General features: G+C 47.2%; 1 protein-coding gene across 3 annotated transcripts in view; it reads right to left on the reverse strand.

The window, feature by feature from the left end:
* Positions 1–15,527, reverse strand: part of MAP3K15 (mitogen-activated protein kinase kinase kinase 15) — a 153,657-nt gene that overhangs the window by 28,197 nt on the left and 109,933 nt on the right. For all 3 annotated transcript variants that reach the window (XM_021080807.2, XM_085008681.1, XM_085008682.1), the window contains exons 15-18: positions 12,993–13,126; positions 9,934–10,061; positions 7,534–7,664; positions 6,947–7,052 (exon numbers count right to left, since the gene is read on the reverse strand). In XM_021080807.2, coding sequence (XP_020936466.2) covers positions 6,947–7,052; positions 7,534–7,664; positions 9,934–10,061; positions 12,993–13,126 — 499 coding nt within the window. The remainder of the gene's footprint in view (positions 1–6,946; positions 7,053–7,533; positions 7,665–9,933; positions 10,062–12,992; positions 13,127–15,527) is intronic.

Below are 15,527 nucleotides of genomic sequence, written 5' to 3' on the forward strand. Positions count from 1 at the left end.
AGCCGCACTCGTGGCATATGGAGGTTCCCAGACTAGGGATCTCATTAGAGCTGTAGCCGCCAGCCTACGCCACAGCCACAGCAACGTGGGATCCGAGCCGCGTCTACGACCTATACCACAGCTCCCGGCAACGCTGGATCCTTAACCCACTGAGCAAGGCCAGGGATTGAACCCACATCCTCATGGATACTAGTCGGGTTTGTTAACCACTGAACCACGATGGGAACTCCTAAAAACTTTTAATTAATTCTTAATTTAAAGCTAAATATAAATGGGCTGTATCAGTGAGTGCAAGGGATAAGCAGGGCAAAAATGATGGCTTTAGCCTCCTGAGCTGAAAACTTGAGGGGGAAGTGTGCAGTTGGCTGCACGGTTGGGCAAGGTGGAGGCTCGCAGCCCTTGCTGCGGTGTGAGGAAATCTCAGAGCCCCAGCAAGGGAACTTCCAGTGACACAATATCCCCTACAGACGCCTGCTACTGTGAACACAGAGAGATAGGATCTGGCAGGGAATATGCCTCCTGACTAAGCCCTAATTCATTACCTTAGACCTGACACTGGGCTGTTCATGAAGCTGTTATCACTCAGCTCTGCTACGCTGGATCTGGGGCTCTGCAAACCACATGTCTGTTTAGTCTGCTGCTCCCTGGAGGCGGGGGGGGGGGGGAGAGCCCACCTGCGCATAAGCACCAGGAAGGAGCGCTTAGCAAGCATCACTGTGGACCCTCAGTGGGCCCCAGCTTTTTTGTTCCCCATCCTTCCAGAAACAGCTTCATCTTGTCCCCTCAGAGTTCTGTGCTCCAGCCCAGGGGCACCCGCTACTGAAAGGTTTGCATCCCACCCTCCCCTTTGCTCCTCCAAGCCTTAGGGATACATTCTTAGGCTTGGCTGCTTTCTGATAACCCAGGCTTAATAGACAATTTTTTCTATGACATTCTCTCTCTAAAAATAACTAGGGTGATTGCACTTTTCCTGCCTGGATCCTAACTAATACAGGTGCTAAAATCTGACATACATATGGAGCTCTGAGTGGGCCCAAGAGGAGCCATCAAAGGCTCTGGGCTGGGAGGAAGTGGTGCTAAAAGCTAATTCTTTTTTTTTTTTCTTTTAATGGCCACACTTGCGGCCTATGGCGGTTCCCAGGCTAGGGGTCTAATCGGAGCTACAGGTGCCGCCCTATACCACAGCCACAGCAACACCAGATCCAAGCCGCGTCTATGACCTACACTGCAGCTTGCAGCAAGTCTGGATCCTTAACCCACTGATGGAGGCCAGGGATCAAACCTGCATCCTCACAGAAGCAATGTCTTTAACCTGCTGAGCCACAACAGAAACTCCTAAAAGTTAATTTTTGTTTTCTTTCTAGGGCTGCACCAGCGGCACATGGAGGTTCCCAGGCTAGGGGTCGAATCAGAGCTGCATCTGCCAGCCTACACCACAGCCACAGTAACTCAGGATCTGAGCCGCGTCGACGACCTGTACCACAGCTCACGGCAACGCCAGATTCTTAACCCACTGAGCAAGGCCAGGGATCGAACCAGAGTCCTCATGGATACTAGTCAGGTCCTTAACCCACTGAGCCACAACAGGAACTCCACAAAATTTGATTACAATTTTTTTTATTACTCAATGAATTCATTACATTTATAGTTGTACAATGATCACAATCCAATTTTATAGGATTTCTATCCCACAGCCCCAGCGCATCCCCCCACCCCCCGAACTGTTTCCTTTGAAAAATTTTTTAATTATAATTGACTTACGATGTTCTGTCCATTAATATTAATAGCAAAAAGAGAGATAAGGTGCAGCTTTTCATGGCCCCCGTGGCCACTCCAGTTGCCCTGCCCAAGGGATGGGTCTGGAGGGAGGGGCCCCCACTTTCTCCTCCCAACCCAGAGCCTGTGAGGGCTCCTCCCTGGGCCCACTCAGAGCTCCATATGCATGTGTCCGTGGCAACAAAGCTGCACAGAGGACTGGTTCCCACGGGAGCAAAAGCAGCTGACAGCAGCATAGCGAGGACCATATGGTCTGGGGATATTGCCACACCCTATTAGCAGCAGGTAAAGGATGCATGAACCCTGGACACGAGATGCAGAACCCGCTGGAGAAATACTGCTTGAGGGTCTTTTAAAAAGACATCCTGCCCAAAGACAGCCTTCCAGGGCCTGGTTCCCTCAATAGAAATAGATGGAGGGGCAGGTATAAGGTGCAGCGTAAAAGATGAGGGCGAGGAGGCAGCGGGCAAACAGCCGAAGGACCAGTCCCTGCCCAGGACACGGGAGCTACATTTAGAGGGATCTGGCAGCCAAGCAACAACAACCAACCGCCAGGCCCCGAGTGCAAGGAGCCGGCTGAGAACAGTGGCAGGCAAGGGACCACTTTCTATGTCCCTTTCCCCTTCTGCCCATGGCTGGTGACTACAGGAGGAGGCAAGGAAGGCAGAAAAGGCCGACACCCAGACTCATGTGCTGCCTGCCACGGGAGCCATGGGACAGGGGAAAAGGAGCTGCCCTTTGAAGGAGGACCAGTGGGGGATGAGTAGAGGCGGGCCTTGGAGACACCTCGGGTTCAGCTGCAGACTGCCCCAGGAAAGCCAACGCAGCAATGGAGCGAGCGAGCCACATGACGTTTTTGATTTCCCAGTGCATGTGAAAGCTATGTTCACACTACACGGCAGCCTAGGAAGTGTGCAGTAGCATTACATCTAAAAACAACACACAGGAGGAGTTCCTGTCATGGCGCAGTGGTTAACGAATCTGACTAGGAACCATGAGGTTGCAGGTTCGATCCCTGGCCTCGCTCAGTGGGTTAAGGATCTGGTGTTGCCGTGAGCTGTGGTGTAGGTTGCAGACGCAGCTCAGATCCCGTGTTGCTGTGGCTGTGGTGTAGGCCGGTGGCTATAGCTCCGATTCGATCCCTAGCCTGGGAACCTCCATATGCCGTGGGTGTGGCCCAGAAAAGACAAATAAATAAATTAATTAAAAAGAAAAAATAACATACAGACCTTAAGTAAGTATTTTTTTTTTTAGCTGTGCCCATGGCATGCGGAATTTCCCATACTAGGGATTGAACCTGAGCCATGGCAGCAACAACGCTGAGTCCTTAACCTGCTGAGCCACCAGGGAACTCCAAATATTTTCTTGCTTAAAAAAAATTCTCATCATCATCTAACATCACACTGTTGCCACAGCCTTCAATTTGTAAACAAACACACACCCGCCCCCCGTATCTGCAAAATGTAATAAAGCAAAGTGCAATTAAGCAATGTACACCTGTGCATTAGAGGGAACCCTTTCAATGACTGGATTCAGACTGCATTTGCTTCTCAACGTGCCATTAAGGCTTTCTCTGTTATCTAAGGGTGACTGGAAAGTCACGGGAAAGGACTACTGCCTTGGGCAGGATCTAAAGGGCCATAGGCAACAAAAGTAAAATAAAAATTACACCCTTTGAGTCTGACAGGTTCAACATGTTAGTTACGCACATAAACTTGATTCTCTCAAAGGCTCCTGCCAGCTCTAATGACTTGTGACCTCTAAGTGAAAATTAGTATTTAATTACTATACATTTCAGTTGTACTTGCTCTGAGCCAGGTACTGCTTAAAGCACTTCATCAATATTGACTCGTTTTTTTTTTCCTTTTTTTTGGCTGTACCCGTGGCATGCGGAAATTCCCAGGCCAGGGATGGAACCTACACCATAGCAGTGACCCAAGCCGCTGCAATGACAATGCGGATCCTTAACCTGCTGAGCCACCAGGGAACTCCAAACTCATTTAAAATATATAAAATATATATACCCCTTTGAGGTAGGTATTATGAGCATCTCTGTTTTACGTAAGAAACTGAGACACAGAGAGGTGAAGCACCATGCTGGCCCACAGCTAGCAAGTGGCTGAGACAGAATTTGAACCAAGGCCGTTTACAGCCATAGACTAGTACAGAGTTCCTGTCTCGAGCTGCACTGCTGGGTATCTACTGAATAGGGATGAAGACACACATCCACACAAAGGCTTGTATGTAAATGTTCACAGCAGTATCGTTCACAATAGCCAAAGAGGGGAAAGAATTCTAATGCCTGATAACCGGTAGATGGATAAGCCAAATGTCGTCTATCTGTACAATGGAATACTATTCAGCCAGAAAAGGAATGGGTGATAGCATGGGTGATGCTTGAAAGATTATGTGAAATCTGGAGTTCCCATCGTGGCTCAGCTGTTAACGAGCCCAACTAGCATCCATGAGGACATGAGTTCGATCCCTGGCCTCGCTCCATGGGTTAAGGATCCAGCGTTGTCGTGAGCTGTGGTGTAGGTTGCAGAAGCAACTCGGATCTGGTGTTGCTGTGGCTGTGGTGTAGGCTGGCAGCTGTAGTTCTGATTGTACCCCTAGCCTGGGAACCAGGTTCTGGCTGGTTTATGCCTTTACCTTCAGGGGCACACGGGACGGGAGGACTTGGGGCCAAGAAGTTGCCTGAAGCCTTTGTCTCTCCTTCCAGGCTCCGACAGTCTCCAGCGTCTGGGTGGAAGTGCCCCGCCACATTCAGAGGCACCCAACAGCTGAGATGTCTTTACAGAACCACTCTGTTTTGCAAAGAGTAATTATATGCAGGGGAATTTCCTACCCAAAATGAGCCCCCTTCTTTATTATCCCCCAAACACCCCTGCATTATTTTGCAATGCAAAATTCATGCCTCCTCAAGCCAATTACTTGGGAAAATGTGATATGTGATAATGAATTATACATGCGTTTTCTTTATGAATTTTTTTTCTCCTCGGGGATGATAATTACGAGATAAATTGTTGGGGGTTTTATGTCTTGAAATAACTCCTTGTCATATCAGAGCCCCTCTTGCTACATATTGCCAAGCTAATTGGTGGCTTCCAAAGAGAAGGATATAAGTCATTTTCAATTAGGCCAGTAAAAAAAAAAATAGGCCAGTCATACATACACACGTATGTACATACATACTCACTGATATCTACATGTTGATAAATGTATACTTATATCAGAGGCGATGAATGAAAATTCAATACACTCTTTGAGAGATTCTGGTCGGGTCCTTGGTACAATATGTTCCCATTTTGAGGTGCATGTACCTCCCTTGGCGTTACAACAGAGAAGTCATTTCTGATGCATAAAAGTGCTCTTTAGATAGAGAATGAGTCTCCACTGTGGGCGTCCAGTGGCTAACATACAACAACTCTCTTGTTGAAGAAAAGTCTTTCAAAGCTGAGATATTATTCACCACAACTAAGGCCAAGTCTGTCCACTCTATAGTTTGGTGTTATAGGATTAGAAAAGAATCATCTGTCTCTTTTTTTTTTCCTTTATGGGCTGCTCCCGCAGCATATGGAGGTTCCCAGGCCGGGGGTCAAATCAGAGCTGTAGCTGCCGGCCTACACCAGAGCCCCAGCAACACCAGATCTGAGCTGTGTCTGCGACCTACACCACAGCTCAGCGCAATGCCAGATTCTTACCCACCAAGTAAGACCAGAGACGGAACCCGCATCCTCATGGCTATTAATCGGGTTCATTACTGCTAAGCCCCAACAGGAACTCCAGTCATCTGTCATTTATAGCTTATTTCAGAGCTCTAGTATTATAAGCGCTGCTTCATAATTCTATCAAGCAAGATCTCTGTGATTCTTTTGTTACACCTTAGGGGACCATAAACCTTTACTTGCGCAAAATCAGTACTTCCTTCCAAGGATCAAAGTTTTTTTTTTTGCTTTTGAGCGGAAATTACAAAAAGCTATAGGTAGCTTTCAAGCATCATTCTACTCACTGGACACGTAAACGGAAAGCTAGCTGGCAACTGTATACCACTCTTTGAATCCAGTCCCTCTCAACTCATGATTCCATCACTGACACATGGAAGAGAAAATCCAGTGGCTCAAACCCACTGAGAATACCATATTCCCTAGAGGAATTAGCCTCCCTTGGAAACATAATCATATCAAAAGCCAAGGCAGCAGACTTCACTAAAGTAACAGACTCTTTTTTTTTTCTTTCTTTCTTTCTGCCTTTTCTAGGGCCGCTCCCACGGCATATGAAGGTTCCCAGGCTAGGGGTCAAATCGGAGCTGTAGCTGCTGGCCTACACCACAGCCACCGCAACTCGGGATCCGAGCCACGTCTGCAACCTACACCACAGCTCACGGCAACGCCAGATCCTTAACCCACTGAGCAAGGCCAGGGATCGAACTCGCAACCTCACGGTTCCTAGTCAGATTCGTTAACCACTGAGCCACTTTAGGGAACTCCTAAAGTGACAGACTCTTTTTTTATAAAAGACCAATAAAATGTCCTAAAAAGTTGTCTGAGGAATACTGTTATTCAAAATTACCCACAATCCTGAGTAATGTGCTATTAACTTAAGAGACATGCTGCCATTTTGCTGAGTGGTTAGAAATCATCAGAAAACCTCAAGCAGAGCACAACACCTACCCCACCTTAGAAGACAAAGACCAAAAGGCCACCACGTTACCACAAATAGCTGGCTAAGCACATCTTTATGTCAGAGTGCAAACACTTTCTTTTTTTCTCTTTTAGGGCCGCACCTGTAGCATATGAAGGTTCCCAGGCTAGGGGTCTAATCAGAGCCGTAGCCACTGGCCTACGCCACAGCCACAGCCACAGCAGTGCCAGATCTAAGCCACATCTGTGACCTACACCACAGTTCATGGCAACGCCAGGTCCTTAATCCACTGAGCAAGGCCAGGGATTGAACGCACGTCCTCATGGATGCTAGTCAGACTCGTTCCCGTCGTGCCACGATGGGAACTTGTGAAAACACTTTGAAGTTGGGGACAATACACTGTCCATTTCAATTACCAGTTGCCTACTCTGCGCTCAGGTGCTCAGCGAGTAATTCTCGAAGGACTGTGGCTCCAGCAAGCCTAACTCTAGGATGGCCACACCAGGCCAAGCTCTGTTCTGCTTACCAGCAAAAGTCTCCGTGCATGGATTCACTCCTGCAAGACGTTTAGAGGTTCCGAAATCGGAGATTTTCACCACTCCGCTGTAGGTATTCACCAGAACGTTATCACCCTTTAGAAAAGGAAAAACATTCAATGCTTAAAGACAGACTGATGGATTTGTCTTTTCAGGGCCACACCCTCGGCAGACGGAGGTTCCCAGACTAGGGGTCAAATCGGAGCTGCAGCTGCTGGCCTACACCACAGCTACAGCAATGCAGGATCCAAGCCGCATCTGTGACCTACACCACAGCCCATGGCAATGCCAGATCCTTAACCCACTGAGTGAGGCCAGGGATCGAACCTGCATCCTCTTGGATAATAGTCAGGTTCTTAACCCGCTGAGCTACAGCGGGAACTCCCCAAAGACAGATTTAAACAAACTAATGTAAAAGAGACTCGGACCTTAAGAAATGGTCATGGGTTTCTAGGAAGACCAGACTGCTCAGTCTTGCCCCTTCTGTGAGTTGGTCCACCTGCAGACAGTGCCGGCAGCATGCATGACATGAGATGCACAAGCGAAATAAACCTCAGTGGCTCAGACAAGCAAGTACCTTTATGTCTCTGTGCACAATCTGGTTTTCGTGCAGATACTTGAGGCCTTCCAGGATCTGCCTGGTGTAAAACCTGATGGTGGGCTCCTTCATCGGCCCCCACTTTGATCGCAAAAGAGCAGAAAGGCTTCCTGGAAATCGACACAGCAGAGGGCTCATCAGGGCCAGGAAGATTCAGTTAAAAGGGTTCCGGGAAACAAAGGGAGGTGTTTCACCCACTGTAAGCACCTGCACCCACATCACTGTATCTGGGACAAAGCCAACATCTCTCCTTCCCTCTGTTGCCCGCTTCCCAGATGAACAATCAGCACAGCCAGAGAAGAAGCTGCAGGTGAACCAGCACCTCAGCCTGGCCAGAGGTGGAGGGTGGAAAGGAACCCCTTGTGACCCCTGCCACTCAGCCAGGCCTCCTTGGGGCTTAATGTCTGTTCAGCTGTGTGGGGTCAGGAGCAGAGCGCAGCAGTGCTCCGAACTCGAGAGGGCTGGCCTGACACTGCAGACCCGGCACGAGTGTCTCAGCCATTCGGCTCGACTCAAAGTCACGGTTTATACACTGCCCTGAAATCAGAGGCAGACAGGACCAGATCGAGGGGCCCTTTAAGGAGATGGGGACCCGGACTGGAGGAGGTTGGGGCAGGACCATCTTAACAACCCCCCATCCACACCCATTATACTTTTATTAAACAGTGAGCCTTTGGGCCAGAAGAAAACCTCCCTCCACTGAATTCTTTTTTCTTTTTTTAGAGCTGCATCCGCAGCATATGGAGGTTCCCAGGCTAGGGGTCAAATCAAAGCTGTAGCTGCCGACCTACACCACAGCCACGGCAACGCCGGATCCTTCACCCACTGAGCGAGGCCAGGGATTGAACCCACATCCTCATGGATACTAGTCGGGTTTGTTAACTGCTGAACCACGATGGGAACTCCCCTCCACTGCATTCCGACTATGTATTTTAGAGATCATTTTCCAGGCCCTCGGCATCAGCTAGTCTCAGCTTCCCCCTTGATACAGTGCTGTGGGACCTGGCTATGCCTCGGTTTCCCCATCTGTAAAATGGGAGGTACACAGCTATCTCCCAACTCTGTGGTCATCCTCAGACTTCACGCCTGAAATAGCAACTACTATTTTCCGCTAGACGATGAGCAACTTGAGGGAAGAAGCGAGTGTACTTTATCTTAAATTTAACTCTCAAAATCCAGCCTACTGCCTGGCTCTTCAGATATATACTTGGGCTTTTAATGGAATGGTAGGTGGAGTTCCCATAGTTCCCGTCGTGGTGCAGTGGAAACGAATCCGACTAGGAACCATGAGGTTGCGGGTTCGATCCCTGGCCTCGCTCAGTGGGTTAAGGATCTGGCGTTGCTGTGAGCTGTGGTGTGGGTCGCAGACGAAGCTCGGATCTAGCATTGCTGTGGCTGTGGCGTAGGCTGGCGGCTATAGCTCTGATTCAACCCCTAGCCTGGGAACCTCCATATGCTACAGGTGCAGCCCTAAAAAGAAAAAAAAAGAAAAAGAAAAAAAAAGAAAAAGAAAAAAAAAAAAGACGTAATGGTAGGCTCTTCATAATTATGGGTTGAGTGAATGAATGAATACAGCTTTCTTTTCATTTTTTTTTTTTTGGTTCTGAATACAGATTCCTCACAGAAGGTTTTACATTTGCATTCAGATTATTATTAATTTTATTGCTATTTTCTTAAATGAGCACTTACTGACTTTTTGCTCTCTGCCTGGCACCAATTTATAAGCTTTACATATATTATCTCATTTACCCCTTTGAAATAGCATTGTTTTAAGTCCAATGATTGTTCCTACTCCAATTATTATAGTAATTATTATTATTATTCCATTTTTATAATTCATTCATTCAATCAGAAAACTGGCATCACACAGCGTGCAGGTGGAGGGGCCAATTCAACCTGGATGTCTGGCTCCAGATCTGCGAATTCTTAACCCTGCCGTCTATTGCCTCTGCTTTCAGGGCTTTTGTGAATAAAGCACTGGTGTTGGATTTCACTGTCAACATGTTGTTTTGCAATGTCATTTCTTTTTTTTTTTTTTTTTTTTTTAAAAACCCTCTGTCCCCTCTTCTCCAAAGCATATTTCACCTCCTGGACTGTGAAGGCCTCAAGGCCAGAGACTATGCTTTATTCATCTCTCTGTCTCCAGCACTGGCACTTGGGAGATTTCAATGAATATTTGATGAGTGAATTACCAGGCCAGGAAGAGCCTGTTTTTGTGACACTGAAAAAATTGTATCCAACTCCTCTAAGAAACAAATGCTCTCCCACCCACACCTCAAACATCTGTCATTTTTAACAGCAGGATGGATAATGCTGTTCGTATTCTATTTTCATCAGTGGTGTTCAGAGTGTGAGACCAGAAGACCAGCGACCACTCACCCCCAGGCACCTGCTCCATAAATATCTTAATGTAGCCATTCTCGGAAACGGATCCCAGGTACTGAACGATGTTGCGGTGCTTGAGGTACTTGTGCAGGGCTATCTCCTCGTGCAGAGGCTGAGAGTACCTGGTAGGAAAAACAAAGCCCGGGTCACCTGCCAAATCCCCAGAGCTGGGGGTCTGCGCCGCATCTCACCAGTACCTGCCCCACTGCTGGCCATCCCTTCTTTCTGGAAATGTCGTCTCGCTTGGCTCCCAAGAGACTACTCAGCTGCCCATCTGTAAAAGAGGGGCCAATTATCCCAGCTACGCAGGAAAGCTGAGGGGCAACGTGTGTCAAGTTTCTTAAGCACCCAGGGCAGCGCCTGGCATGTGGTAGGTACCCACTGAGCTGCTGTTACTCTCACTACTGTTAAGGTCTGAAGTGTCCACCCATCCTGGTCTCTCTCCACAGCCCCTCTCCCTCTGCTCCCCTACGGAGGGAGCTGTTCTGGCAGGTTCTGTCCTCAGCTGCCTTCTAGTCTCATTCGGCAGCCTCACTTGAGACTACAACCACAGCAACCCAATGGACCTCCCAGCCTCTGCTTCTGGCCTCTTGAGTCAATTCTCCCCTGATCACCACACTTCTCCTTCCAAAAACACACACCCCATCACATCTCTTCCATTCGCGAGTCCACGTGAAGACCGTATTGCTTAAAATGGCACACGAGACCTTCGAACTCAGGTCAGACTACATCTTTAAAAATGTCTGCCTCATCTCAAGAGTCCCCCGCTGTCGCACAGCCTATATTCAAGTCACAGCAGAGAATATGCTGTTCTATGAATACACGCTGTGCTTACCAGCTCTGTTTTCCCTAAGCTCTGGCCTCCTTTTCTGCTAGATGAACTCCTATTTATCCCTCAAAGACCAGCTCAAAGATGATTTTCTTTTTCTTTTCTTTTTTGTCTTTTCTAGGGCCGCACCCATGGCATATGGAGGTTCCCAGGCTAGGGGTCGAATCGGAGCTGTAGCCACTGGCCTACGCCACAGCCACAGCCACGCCAAATCCAAGCCGCGTCTGCAACCTACACCACAGCTCATGGCAACACCGGATCCTTCACCCACTGAGCGGGGCCAGGGATCGAACCCTCAACCTCATGGTTCCTAGTCGGATTTGTTAACCACTGAGCCATAATGGGAACTCCCTCAAAGATGATTTTCTTTTCTCAAACTTACATAACTCAACCAGGAAAGCTAATTCATTCCTCTCTAACGCTCTACAAACACTCTGTGAACCCCTGTGTTGTGGCACTTGTCATTCTGCTCTACCCAACGGGGCACACCCTAAGATAAGGACAATATCCTAGTCACCTTTTAGGACCCAGTGCCAGTCCAGAATGTGGCATAGAGAAGGTGCCCATTATCAGTCTCTTCAGACAAAACGGTCTCTAAGGTCCTTTCTAGCTCTGAAATCCCAGGAAAAAATTCCAGCAGTGAAAAGCTGAAACGTCTATTACAACCAGCTGAAGGCAGTGGTCCACGCCAGCGATACTCCCCAACGAACAACGGCAACACCTCATCCATCATGAGCATAAATGGTAGAACACTGCAGGAGGAATTCAAGAGACTGGATCCTAGTCTTGTTTCTTTACATCCCTGAGAAGTCATTTAGCTTTCTTAGCCTTGGAAGAAGTTGGACAAGTTCATTTCAGGCCCTGCCTCATCATTCAAATATCGTAACCCACAAAAATGAATACCCGAGTGACTAAATGGATCAAGGAATGATGAAGGGTCTTACAGTTGCTAGGAATCCCTTACAACCCATCCCTAATAACTCACTGACCACCTGGATGGAGGGAGGTTTGCACATGTCCAGCAGCGTTCAGCACTGACAGCAGTGCTGCAGATGTGGTCTGAGCACCCCTGTGGAGCACAGAGCTGTGATTCCTTATACTGTGGTCATGACTGTGGATGTAGCTTCTTTACAAAAACACTTGACAGGCAATATGTTCTTGTTCACAATGAGGAGGGGGAAGAAATTTTAAAAGGAATAAACATTTAATTAGACTCTAAAAAATGTTAAATAAATGAATTGGTAGTACTGGTGGGTTTAAAAACAAACAAAGAAACTAGGAGTTCCCATCATGGCACAGTGGTTAACGAATCCAACTAGGAACCATGAGGTTGCAGGTTCGATCCCTGGCCTTGCTCAGTGGGTTAAGGATCCGGCGTTGGTGTGGGTCACAGATGTGGCTCGGATCCCGTGTGGCTATAGCTCCAATTGGGAACCTCCGTATGCCGTGGGAAGCGGCCCTAGAAAAGGCAAAAAGGCAAAAAAACAAAACAAAACAAAACAAAACTAGCTCCAAATCTACAGTTGAGGATGAAGGGCAGTGTTTAAAAAAAAAAAAAAGGCCATCTTGCAAAAAGCTATTTTTTTTTTTACCACATTTAATTTTCTGTAGTGAGACATCTGAATTAATAACAGCCATTTGAAATTGTTAGAATGTGAATTAAAACACTAAGTCACGTTTTATAATATGTGCAAAAAATTTCTACATAAAAATGCACAACATTAGGAGTTCCCTTTGTGGCTCAGTGGTTAACAAACCCAACTAGGATCCATGAGGATGCAGGTTGGATCCCTGGCCTCACTCGCTGGGTTAAGGATCTGGCATTGCTGTAGCTGTGGTGCAGGCCAGCTGCTGTCGCTCCGATTCGACCCCTAGCCTGGGAACCTCCATATGCTGAGGGCGTGGCCCTAAAGAAAAGCAAAAGCAAAAAAAAAAAAAAAAGCACAACATCAGACCTAGTTGATGGCTGGGAATAAAACTACAGCCACCTTTTAAAACGTGACTCTGCAATCCACATGCCTCTAAGTGAAGGTGTTTCATTTTCTCAATCTATCTATAACATGCAGAGAACAAAAGCAGATGACCCTTATTCCACGAGATTTGCAACATTTTTTATGACATAAAGCTTTTATCCTTAGTCCTCTGCACCATCAGTGGTGGGCACAGGATCTGGGGTGTGGAGGGGGCAACTGATGAAGGCAGAAGACCTGCCCGACCGACTTGCCTGCTGTCTCTCTCTGGAATTTCTTTGATGGCTATTCGCACTTGATTGCTCAGATCTCTTCCGGCGTACACGACCCCGTACGTGCCCTTTCCCAGCACGACTCGCTCACCATTCGCATCATGGTCGTACTCATACTGAAGATGGAAAAGCAGCAAGATAAAAATGCACACGACTTGGGGTGGAGAAGCTCCAGAAAACGACTTCTACTTTAAAGGAGTAGAATTATCAGTTGCTCAAATATTCGTAACATGGTTTTATGAAATGGAATGCAAATAATTTCAAAATACGGCTCATGTGTAACTTAGTGGGCTCAGTGTTTTAAGACTTCTCTCCACTTTATTTTTCTTTTAATTTTTAAAAACTTTTAACTGCCCCTGAAGCGTGTGGAAGTTCCCGGACCAGGGATCAAACATGCACCACGGCAGTGACCTGAGCCACAGCAGCGACGATGCCGGATCCTTAACTGCTAGGCCACCAGGGAACTCGAATTTTTCCCCACTTTAATGCTGCAATTTAAAACTGCTTCTGAGCTGGAGTTCCTGTTGTGACGCCGCAGGAACAAACCCAGCTAGTATCCATGAAGATGTGGGTTCGATCTCCGGCCTCACTCAGTGGGTTAAGGATCCAGCATCGCTGTGAGTGGTGGTGTAGGTCACAGCACAGCTCAGATTCCACGTTGCTATGGCTGTGATGTAGGCCAGCAGATGCAGCTCAGATTCAACCCCTAGCCTGAGAACTTCCATATGCCATGGGTGCGGCCCTAAAAAGCAAAACAAACAAACAAAGAACCGGAGAAAAAAACCCCTGTTTCTAAGCATGTTATGTACCTCAAATAGGTGCCTTCCTGAATGATCCCTTATCAACTCATCAGGAAAGCAAACACTTTCTTTCTTTCTTTCTTTCTTTTTTAGTATTTCTTCTTCTTTCTTTATTTCTTTCTCTCTCTCTTTCTTTTTATGGCCACACCAACAGCATATAGAGGGCCCCAGGCTAGGGGTCGAACTGGAGCTTCAGCTGCCAGCCTACACTACAGCCACAGCCACATGGGTTCTGAGCTGTGTCTGCGACCTACACTACAGCTCACAGCAACACCGGATCTTTAACCCACTGATTGAGGCCAGGGATCGAACCCGCTTCCTTATGGATACTAGTCGGGTTTGTTACCTCTGAGCCACGATGGGAACTCCACAACTACTTTCTATAGCCCAGAAAAGAACTGAAGGTAAAGAAAATTAAAAGTGTCTTAATACAAAGCACACATGCTGTCCCACCCCCTGCTTTTAGATGTACAGACCTAGCATTAAACACAGAATGCGAAATTCCGCCTGTAACTTGTATTGCTCTTTTGTTCCCCCCCCTTTTTTTTTGTCTTTTGTGTTTTTAGGGCTGTACCTGCGACATATGGAGGTTCCCAGCCCAGGGGTCGATTCAGTAGCTACAGCTGCCTCCACAGCCACAGCCACAGCCATGTGGGACCCAAGCCATGTCTGCGACCTACACCATAGCTCACGGCAACATCGGATCCTTAACCCCCAGTGCGAGGCCAGGGGTCAAACCCACGTCCTCATGGATACTAGCCGGGTTTGTTAACCACTGAGCCACGACAGAAACTCCTGTTCCCCCAATTCTATCATCAAAAACTGTACAGCAGCATTCCAGTCGGTTCTTCTCAATGATTAAAACAAAGGTAACTCTTGGATGAGTAAGTATTTATTTAAAGCAGAGGCAGCAAGGGATTCTTTCTGTCATTTTCTACGCCCCCCCCGCCCCATGACTGCTTACAGAGGTGCACAGCATGTGTATCTGTGCATGCGTCCCTCCCCACCCACTTTTAGGGATGTTCCCAACAACTAAGATTCCTAGTGGGTACCCTCACTGTCTCATTTAACCAGACATCAGTTGGCTCCCAAACAGGCTTTTATCCCCCACCCTTCTCTGTCCCCACATCTGTTACCTTCAAAGGGCATCACTCAGTTGGTTTCTGCAACCAACTTTGATTCCAAGGTAAGGATGTGAGTCCCTGACTCCATTATTAAAATGAATCCCTTTGATGTCTTCTGAAAGAAACCTCAAAGAATTAATTTCAGCCTACCTTGAAAGTATAATGAAATCGTACTAAATTGCAAGGGCCCGAAAGAGTGGCAAGTCTGAATAAGTGTGCAAGATTCAAACACACGTGGAGTATCTGTGGACTACCACTGTGCTGCCCCAAAGAGCTTATAATGATCCTACTTTCTTAACAATTAGATTATCATATTTAATATATTACATGCAAGTAGATATAACTAAAGTCGTTTTAGGCATAAATGAAAGAGTCTGCTTCTAGTTGCCCAACTATTTCTCCTGTAGCCTCACAAACACTATAATTACCTTAGGAAAAGCTTTTCCATAGGTTGGGCACAAAGAGGAATTTGAGTCTAGTCCGTGCTAAATTTTTCTTATACATTGTGGTTGGGTGAGAGGATCTCAAAGTAATGCAGTTTCTCTATAGAGGTACATTAAACTGAATCTCTGAAAGTCATGGATAGCGATGGC

The sequence above is a fragment of the Sus scrofa genome, chromosome X (genome assembly GCF_054392235.1).
Source record: "Sus scrofa isolate SSC_HxYL_T2T_F1_AM1 chromosome X, Sscrofa_HxYL_maternal_Yorkshire_Landrace_v2.0, whole genome shotgun sequence".
Taxonomy (NCBI): Eukaryota; Metazoa; Chordata; class Mammalia; order Artiodactyla; family Suidae; genus Sus; species Sus scrofa.